This window comes from Asparagus officinalis, chromosome 7 (assembly GCF_001876935.1).
Source record: "Asparagus officinalis chromosome 7, Aspof.V1, whole genome shotgun sequence".
Classification (NCBI taxonomy): Eukaryota; Viridiplantae; Streptophyta; class Magnoliopsida; order Asparagales; family Asparagaceae; genus Asparagus; species Asparagus officinalis.
The window spans coordinates 34,234,428-34,244,737 of NC_033800.1; the positions used below are offsets into that span (position 1 = coordinate 34,234,428).

Sequence of the window (10,310 nt, forward strand, 5' to 3'; positions counted from 1 at the left end):
GGGGTTGAGTAACTTATTATAGTTCCAGAATTATTTTTCATTTAGGATTTAGATCCGAAAAGACCTTTTTGTCGCTTCACTTTCTAAAAATTACCTTCTGGAATTTTCTCTGGTTGCCATCATCTACTGAATACACAATAAAATCCTTTATAATGCACACTCGTTATAATGCCATGTTTGCGTTCCATGCTTTTGAAGAGGTGACACTCTAGGTTCTAAGGATACACCATAACTTAGTTATCATCTGTGTCAACTTTTACGGCAAATTATCAATTTAAGTATAGAACAGTATCAAAGATAGAGCAGAATGTTGCATTGCACATATGAGCTCTTTGGGCAAGCTATGAGGAGCTGGATCCATTCATCCCCTTGAGTCCATTACAAGCTAAAATAACAAACCCATAAATTCTAACAGCTCCACTGTGAATATATGTTCTCATCATGGAGGTGTAACATGGCATTTGCATGCCTAACTCAAGTTTTATGTAATACAAAAAATAAATAAATTATGACATAGTTACACAGTATGTGGCACATAGTGGGTCATGGTACGAATTCGAGCATGCAAATCGCCTCTTAGAAAACTTGGCTTCGACGGGGGGTTGCTTGCTTCGGTATGCAAGTTTAGTTAGTGGCACGTTGTAACGTCTATTTCAGTGCGCATAAAGTTTTCCAAAGTATATAATAGAAAACTAGAAACTAGAAAGCTAGTTATGCATTACAATATTTTTTCATACAAAATACTTAAATACTTCTTTTTTATGGAGTTCGTTTCTTTGTCCTGGGTTTTTTTCACATAGTTCGTGCAAACCGAAAATCTATACTACTTATAGAAAAGGATTGGATATCTAAACTTATGACTGGCTTTTTTACCCTCTAAAATTTTGGTAAATCTCAGTTATGCTCATTATATCTAATACATCTTTCATTAAACCCATAACCTCTAATACTATGTACCTCCTCATATTCTAAAGAAGTTTGGACATCCACTAGAATATAATTAATAAATAACAATAACAAAAAATTATTAATGTTATAATATTACCATATATTAAATAATTAATTAATATGCTATAGTTATTTAAACAAGTTTAAGTTAAATTATAATAATTATCCGGAAAATAATAATTTTCATACAACTCCATATTCACAATTTTATTATCAACGCAGTATTTTAATTGTTCAACAAAAGTTCAAAACATAAAAATGTTCACGTGCAAAGACACATGCACTATACTAGTAACTAGTCTTGTGAAAAGTACCTAGAATGGATCTATAAGGTAAAATAAGAATAAACTTTAAGATTTTTCATATTACTATCACAATAATTAAGACCTACTTCATGCTCTATTTAACTATTTTATTGCCATATGATATTTCACTGTCTAATTTAATATTTGATGCACAAACGCTTACAACAGACTCATGATGATGACGTTTAGAAGTAATTCCATTATTTTCTTCTTTACAATGCAAGCAAAAGACATAAAGCCTATTACTTGTAAAGATTCTTACAAATCAGTGACAATCCGCGATTAACAAGGCCTTTTGATTCCTTAAAGAAAACAGAATGCAGAACGATATAGTGGACATTTTCTATTCTCTTCTAATCCTATTCCACCTTATAACGATAAATTTCCAAATATTACATAGGCATTAGATTTCTGAAACAATACTCCCATTCAGACTGAATCCACTGCATTCATGTTGGTCCATAACATTTAGAGTAATTTAAACCAATTATTTTTAATTATTTCCTGATCATCAAGTGATGTTGAGCGGTTAGTAAAACATTAGCAAGTTGTTTGGATTCCTACTATCTGGAAACTACAATCTGAAAAGATGAACAAGATCTTGACCTCAACACTAACATGACATTGTGAATAAATTTTTTGTTCGAATTAAACCATGGATCCAAGCAAACTTGCTGTTTGAGGGCATGATATTGTTATACTTGATACATACACAAAAGAAAGTAAAATCATTTACTACTTTTTTAATAGCTCCGTGAAATTCATTTTGAATCAACCTAAACTTAATAGATTTTCAATTTAAATTGCATGTCACTGGATTTAAATGTGGGAGAGAGAGATGTATCCATACCATATAGTGTTCTGGGAAATATTTCCTGCCAATTCCTCTTGTATGTGCGCACATGCACATGCACATGTTATGTACGTGTACATTTACATTTACATTGATGATCGTGTTAAAGCAGTTTAATCTCAGGGATCAAATTAACAAGACAAGTGATTCTGAATAACCTTGATAGCAATTATTGCATGTTTTTTCTTCGTTTTTCCATCTTTGATTTTTAAATAGTAGCGTGTCAATGTTGTGTGTAGACTAGTAAACAATCCTGATCAAGTTCAAGCTACTCGTAAAACTAACAAAGCATATCATGTTATTTGTTAGAACTAATATAAAACTATAATCTTCATCTCTCACCATAATTCTGGAGTTTTGATATAATGGTAGAGTGACTTACTTTAAGATAGTATTTGAGAAACCCATGTTCAAATCTCACATGGCACGAATTTAAAGTGAATTTTCTAAATTTGATACCGCTTGGTGAGTCCAGGTTTCGGCCATTGAAAAGACGCTCAACCTACAGGGGCATGTTAGAATATAAAAATATAATCCATAGCCCTCAACATAACTTTGGAATTTTAGTTGGTTGGAGGGACTTTAAGATGATATTAGACCAACACAGGTTTAAATCCTACCGGCCACGAATTTAAAAGCGGATTTTATAAAAATCAACACCGTTGCGTGAGTAAAGATTTCAACCCGTAAAAAACAGCATTCAACCTGCGAGGACATGTTAGAATTACTATAAAACTATAATCTTTGACCATCGCCATACCTTTGAAGTTTTTGTGTTATAGTTAGAGGGACTAATTTAAGATTATTTATACGATATATTTCAGAAAACCCCTTGAACTTTCATGTGATTTGCACAATACGAACATGAACTTAAAGTTCCGATGAAAATACCCTAAATTTTGGCGTTTATTAAACCCTCTTGAACTATCAAAAATTACACCTAGTGAAATTCCATTTTTAGAAAAATAATCTCAACTCATTAAAACGTAAAACAAACTCTCCCTAATTCTTTTCTCATTTTCCTCTATAATCTCTTACCCAAATACTTCTAGAATGAAATGCTCCCCAAATAGGGGAGTTTTGTGCAAATCACCCCAAAGTCTAGGAGGGTTAAAACTTACCCACTATTTGAATGATAAAAAAACTTAATATCAGCAGTACCTTCATGAATCTCACTGGCCTTCTCTGGATCAAAATGCAATTCTTCACAAAGGTTTTGAAGAAAGGCCGCTTTGCTAGGAGCGGCTTCCAGATCACCACCAGAGAAAGCTTGTGAAAGCCGTCTGCGGTAGACCTTGGAGGTAATATCTAACATTATAGACTCCGTCTCACGTTTTCCCAGACCAAATATGTTTTTCAGATGGTTCAATGCTACAAGCTGCATATAAATTACAAAGAAAATGTCCAGCATAAGAAAATAACAGCAGGATTTTTAGCGAGGGACTGCATTATGAATTTATGATTTCATCATAATAAACCTTGATACTCACAAAATTATATTGAAAGATCTAAGGGATCTTCTCCGCATATAATTTTTTTAATCAACAACACTAAAAATCTCTTTTCCACATATAATTATTCTTCTTTCTTAGGCATTGTTGCATACTGTCAAATAGACCTTGGATGCGTGTTCACAGACATGCTAGTTTTTTGTTATATTCAGGTGATTGCCACAAGTATCGCTAATGCAATTAAGATGAACAGACATATTTCCTAAAAGCCATTCCCTAGTCCCTAATGGATCAAAAAAAGAAGGGTCTTCAGCGGGAACAAGAAGCTGATAGCTCTGAAGTTTTTGACGTCATCACAAAATCATCACGGCCATAAAAACTTTTCTCCAAATCAGAATATAGTTGTATGTGAAAAACTCTAAGAAGGCTTCTCATGTCAGAATGGTCGTTGAAGATGTCAACCAGCTCATGGCAAAGTAAAGGGTGTGCTTGAAAGGGACTTGCTAATGAAGATTAATAGGCCTATTGGACGGCGTAACTGAAAAGAAGACAATTATTATTCTTCTTCAGAAACTTTCATGAGAAACAATTTGTTACAACCTGTTAATTTGGTCAGGAAGCACACTATAAGCTTAACTAGCCTGGCCTAGATTTCATGACTAAAGCATGGTTGCATCACCAATTGAAAGCTATATACATGACTATATCAGCATGTTCAAGTACAAGCTCCGGAAATATGGGAGTCTTACCTTTGTTTCATCTAGACGACCATTTGGAAAACATTCGGTCACATATGCCCTATAAAGAAGTTTCAAATCGTCCATCTTCCTATCATTGTCATATTCTCCACCTAATTTAAAGATATCAATGGATGTCATGTATATAATAATACAGAATTAGCAAAAGACAATGAAGTTAGATATGAAGGAATATTATGCATACCTAACAAAGAAACAGGGCCAACCCCCGGGGGAAATCGTCCAGCTTCAGGATGTTTGCTTAATTGTGTAAGTAAATCATTGAACTGCAAAACTGTCTCAAGTTGTTCAATGGCTTGCATGGTCTCCCTGCTGATAGCCCTCTGATTTGTTAGAAGCAAAGTGAAATAAAGCAAAAACTATCCTCACTAACTGAGAAATCTTCAAATAAAAAATATGAATCATATACAGTATAGCAGACCTTAAACTAACACTACAGAAAGTAACATATCAGAAGGCTGGAAATACTTTTTCCTTTTATTACTTCCGTTGATGGTGCACATAACACAGAGAATTGCATGGAAAATGCCTATAGGGGATGCCTTCCACATGAACCAACCAAGCAGTAGTATCAATGAAGAGTTCATGGGTAAAATCTCTGAACTGTCAAAAACACAAATGTGTCTGCAATAGTAAATCTGTAAGTTTCAGTCTATACTCTAAATGTCACTTCATAACTGTTGGGACACCTCCTAATTGGGCTTCTGACACATATTAAGTAGACAGCCTGCATAATCAGGCAAATGTGAGTTGTGACCCTGGAAACCCGATTGCAGGGCATGTAACCACATTAATTAATTAAGGCAAAACCCACTCGTGAGGATCGGCCAACAACTAAACCCAAAACCTCACCCCCAAGCCTAATTTTTCTGATACCCTAATCTTCCTGATAGACTTTCTGGCCAACAACTAAAACCAAAACCTCACCCCCAAACCCAATTTTCCTGACACACTTCCTGATATATTCTCCTAGTGAAATTCTGGTAGCAGTGTGAAAGGGTTCTGAGGTGGCTACAATGAGACAACCGCTGATGCCAACTATATAGTCCATTCAGTACCAGGTCCGTTTGTTCAGAGTTCCGTGGAGGATTTGTAGAATCATTTTTAGCTTAACTGGTTCGTTTAGTATGGCAGACTCATTACAGGTTACTTCTAAAGGACAATGAATGCACATATATTCTTAAAATACTTTTTTTTATCACGGGGTTACAATCTCCAATCCCAGTCTTGAATGCATTCCAAAAAAATACTAACAAAAAAAGAAGAAAGAATCTTCTTAATTTTTTAGACATTTCTCTTTATTTTAATTTCAGACCCATCTTTTTACATCGAAGTAAACTAGTTGCAGAAGAAACGACTGCAAGCCCTTTTATCAGATCTAAAATGTTCAAGCTGAAGCCTCTAGTTGTTCCGTCTACTTAAGTAACAAAGTGACATTCAGATTCTGAAATCTTGCAGTGACCTGTATCCTCACAAGTAATGCACAGATAGTGTAAAGCTTAAATTAATGGCATAGAGGGAAAACCTGAACTCGTGAGTATTAGTTTATACTTCTCAATTGTTTAAGTTTGAATAACAACAAATAATGATATTATATTAGCTGCTATCAGCCTATCACCAATGGTGCAAAAAACTTAAACATGCAGTGCAAATCAGATTATATTCAGTCAAAATAATAGTCAACAAATTAACTGGAAAACAAATTTAATGAATTTTCAGTGACCTCATCCACATATATAGATTTGACAAGGGATTAGATGGACATCAACTAAAATAAACGGTTAGGAGCTTACGTTGCTTTTGTCCGTGACTTCAAGATGTCGAGTGCTTTAGAGATGTTTTCTTCAACTATTTTCCTTATGTGTTCCCTGAACATCTCTGCAGCAATCTACAACGTGTAATGGTCAAATAAGTTTCTGAAACTCATAATTCTCATCTAAATACAACATTTACATTTAAAGATGATGAACTACTAGATCTTTTCTTTTCTTGGGGCAATTATGAGGTTAGTTTGTTGTTCTGGGGAGGGGATTACATAAAGGCAAGCAAAAAATTCGGCAACTTGGCAACTGGACTAAATCAAGGGACAGGTTAGGTTAAGTAAAGGGTGTACCTCATCAGAAAGCTTGTACAGAAGTTGTGCTTCTCTAAGATCGATAAGTTGCTTCTCTTCAATACCTAATACCATACAGTAAAATGCGTTAAGCAGAGCATAAATATTCTGACATTCATATACCTTTTAGTGTTGGCTAAGAACAAACAACCATGTGGACCATAATCATGGCTCCAAATTCCACATTATCTCAACCTATCAAACACAATAAAGTAACAAACTCTTCCATTACAAACTAATGCAAAATGAGCTAACAAGAGAATCGTGGTTTGTGTATCATGCTAAAGCAAGAAGGTTTCTAATAGAACGCCTATATTAAGTTTTTCCGCAGCTTCAATAGAAATATGTACTTCTGATTTTCTTTCAAGCTACTGATTGTAACATGCCAAGTCTAAAAAAAAGGTGGAACGAATATTTATTCAAGATACTATTTCTTTAAGCAGGCTGCAAATTCATGAATTCACAAGGCGCTAACAAGTAGTTCATAATTCAACTATAACAGATGTCCAAATGAGATCAGTAACATTCAGCTAGATATATGTGACCTACAACAAGGATCACATGCAATGAACTTGTTTCTTGTTAGTGAACACTCCACAAGCACAGATAGGAGTAATATAAAAATCACGTGTTACCTCTCCCAATTGAGTTCAACTTCAAACCATACAATCTCTGGGCATTGTCTCGTATAGCAATATCAACCTGGCAATGAAATATTGTTTAAGGGAACCGATGCTTGATGACAAAAAGTATTTACATGTCTTTGACTTCAATTCCACAAAACTAATTTCAACTCAATGGCCAAAAGAAAATCATAGCACCTACTGTGTGATATAAGCCGAGAAATTATTTAACAGATAGGTCATAATAATCAGCATGCTTTTCAGTTAGAAATTGTGGCTTCACACATCAATTGCATTATCCATGTTTATCTACGTAGCTGGTAGGATGCAGAAGCATTAAGTAAACAAGGCACTACAGTTTTGTTCAGAGAAATAAATGCCAAATTGTTCTCTTCATCCTAGGTTGTTTTGATAGGATTTTTTTCAGACTGGTGTTGGGGGTATTGAATATGATATTCAACATAGCACCCCATTTATAGAATTAACTAACATTGCATTGTTTTACATCTCTTATCATCTACACCATGACAAGAACAATTGTGTCTTTGTGGTGCAAGGTGGTCCACAATAGATGGTTCGATCATTAGATGCTATGTCAGGTTTTCTACTTCCACTTTAGTTCTATCCTTGCAATTGCTCCTTTAAATGGGTAAACTAAATAATTCAAAACAGCTCTTACTCGTCTTATCCAATAATGCCTATTATCCCATATCTATGGGATTGGCCACATGAATCCTTTTCTCATTACAGCTTTCTTAAGGCATGTTCTCTGTTATGGCAGCCCTAAAATCACATGCAATCAGCAACTTTGGATACCTGAGAATCAGTGACATTGAAAATACGCTTCCAAGGCAAAAGGAAGCTTGATGCTTCTCCAAACACAAGTGTTGAAACATAGACAAGCTTTTGAAATGCCTGAGCACCAAAGTAACAGTTAGTGTTTACCTTTATTCTACAAGGTTTTACGAGATAGCAAATTTCACATATTAGAAGTAAAAGAAACTTACACTGCGCTGCTCTACATCGGCTTCCCGATCTCCAGTCTCCATCCTAAGCCTGAAAATACGCCTCCCAATCTTAGGGAAACAAAAAAGAAACAAGAAATTTAAGAAAACTAGTAAACTTATACATATTAAAAGAAATGATGTGGAGCTTTGGGACATCGTGTGATCTAGGCCAAAAAGTCCATTGTGCAATGATACATACCTCCATATGGACTGAAGCTGCATCTAGATCATCAATTCCAAGAGCTGCCTTGAACTGGATGATCATCTCAACCTCGTCACCTTTAAGATTTTCGGCTCCAGGAGGAATCACTGAATTTACAAACCTGAAAGAGCAAAGAAAGTTATTAGATCTGACAGTATGAATAATTAGTAACATCTCGGATGTAAAATACTCCTACAGGAAATTAATGGAAGCTAAAATAAGTGCCGGAAAAATAGTCTCATAATCCAACCCGATGATCTCATAATTCAACCCGATTTCTTTTCTTCCCTTAGCTTTCGCGTATATCAAACACAGCTAGAGTTTTGCGCTAACAATTAGCACAGTTCTTTGAGAGCAGAAAGTTGCTACAGAGATAGAATATCAGAAAAACTTTTCCTCTTGCCTTTTAGTTCTATAAACAGGGATCACTAGATAACAGCATCGCATAATCTGTGATAATCAGGATAAGAATAATTTATATCTTCCCGAAAAATTTTGTGATGCTGGTTACTCTAGGAAAATCACCACGTTGTTTATTTTCACCCAAAAGAGTTCCCTCTAATTCTTATTTGCGAACCCCTAAAACCCCAACTTTCACCCAAAAGCACAATTCTCTACTAAAAGGTTTAATAAAAACTTATACCAAAGTAACATGTACATACTTTTTGATTTTCACTATATACAATCGAAGCTATTGATTAGACTCACCGTCAAATGAGATGTTTTTATTTGTGAACCCCTAAAACCCTATTGTATATACTTTTTGATTTTCCCGAAAAAATTTATATCTTCCCGAAAAATTTAGTGATGCTAGTTACTCTTCCCTAAAAACTTAGTGATGCTAGTTACTTTTTGATTTATATCTTCCCGAAAAATTTATATCTTACCTAAAACCCTATTGTATATACTTTTTGATTAGAACACCGTCAAAAGAGATGTTTTTAATTTATATCTTCCCGAAAAATTTAGTGATGCTAGTTACTCTAGGAAAATCACCACGTTGTTTATTTTCACCCAAAAGAGTTCCCTATAATTCTTATTTGTGAACCCCTAAAACCCCAACTTTCACCCAAAAGCACAAGTCTCTACTAAAAGGTTTAATATAAACTTATACCAAAGTAACATGTACATACTTTTTGATTTTCACTATATACAATCGAAGCTATTGATTAGACTCACCGGTTATAGAGATCACAGAGCTCTGCTCTGAAAGCCTCATTTTCTTTGCTCACGCCATATCTGAAACATTGAATCATTGTAAAAGAGGTCAGTTATACAACAATTAAAGTAGATACTCAAAATGGCATGAGCTTCCATAATCAAATATAGCATATTAAAAGATCAAACATATATTAAGCAACCTAAATAATGATCGAAACTTACAAAAATGTAATTACAAGCATTATGTACATTTTCTTCCTATAATAGCCTCAGACAACCAGCAAGAATCTTCTTTTGCAGCTATACCAGCTGAAATTTTGAGCACCATTGTTTCCAAATCCCAAATTTTCTCATAATTCTCACAACATAAACCCCTAACACACCCCAACTTTCACCCAAAAGAATCATTTTTTCAACCAACACAAAAACACAACACAAAACAATATCAGTAAAGCTAAAACCCACTAATGATTCCACAACAAACCCCATTATAGTTAAGCAGCTAAAATAAAAATCCAGTGTTACCAAAGTCCAATCTTTCCAATAATTCCCATTCCATAAACCCCCAACTGTCCAATAACATAAACTCTAAAAAAATCCAATAATTTCCATAACCCCTATTCCCTCAACTCCTAAAGTTTGAATTCCAGTTCTTAACAAAGCGATAAATATTCAAAAAAGAAAATGGCAGCAAGCTCAACGTCAAAAGAGTTCCCTATAATTCTTATTTGCGAACCCCTAAAACCCCAACTTTCACCCAAAAGCACAATTCTCTACTAAAAGGTTTAATAAAAAAAAAAAAATCAAACCCACTAACTTTTGCGCAACCCCATCAACATCCGCCCTCCTCAACTCCGCCGGATCCTCCACCCCCACAACAAAATTGTGC

General features: G+C 34.6%; 1 protein-coding gene across 2 annotated transcripts in view; it reads right to left on the reverse strand.

Moving 5' to 3' along the window:
- LOC109850554 (protein TIC110, chloroplastic) overlaps window positions 1-10,304 on the reverse strand; it is a 14,278-nt gene extending 3,974 nt beyond the window's left edge. Inside the window, exons 1-11 of one of the 2 annotated variants that reach the window (XM_020420578.1) lie at window positions 10,239-10,304; window positions 9,440-9,499; window positions 8,258-8,381; window positions 8,059-8,127; window positions 7,868-7,966; window positions 7,064-7,130; window positions 6,429-6,493; window positions 6,109-6,203; window positions 4,500-4,627; window positions 4,307-4,407; window positions 3,268-3,484 (exon numbers count right to left, since the gene is read on the reverse strand). In XM_020420578.1, coding sequence (XP_020276167.1) covers window positions 3,268-3,484; window positions 4,307-4,407; window positions 4,500-4,627; window positions 6,109-6,203; window positions 6,429-6,493; window positions 7,064-7,130; window positions 7,868-7,966; window positions 8,059-8,127; window positions 8,258-8,323 — 907 coding nt within the window. In that variant the 5' untranslated portion in view covers window positions 8,324-8,381; window positions 9,440-9,499; window positions 10,239-10,304. The remainder of the gene's footprint in view (window positions 1-3,267; window positions 3,485-4,306; window positions 4,408-4,499; window positions 4,628-6,108; window positions 6,204-6,428; window positions 6,494-7,063; window positions 7,131-7,867; window positions 7,967-8,058; window positions 8,128-8,257; window positions 8,382-9,439; window positions 9,500-10,238) is intronic. The other variant, XM_020420579.1, reaches the window with a different exon arrangement.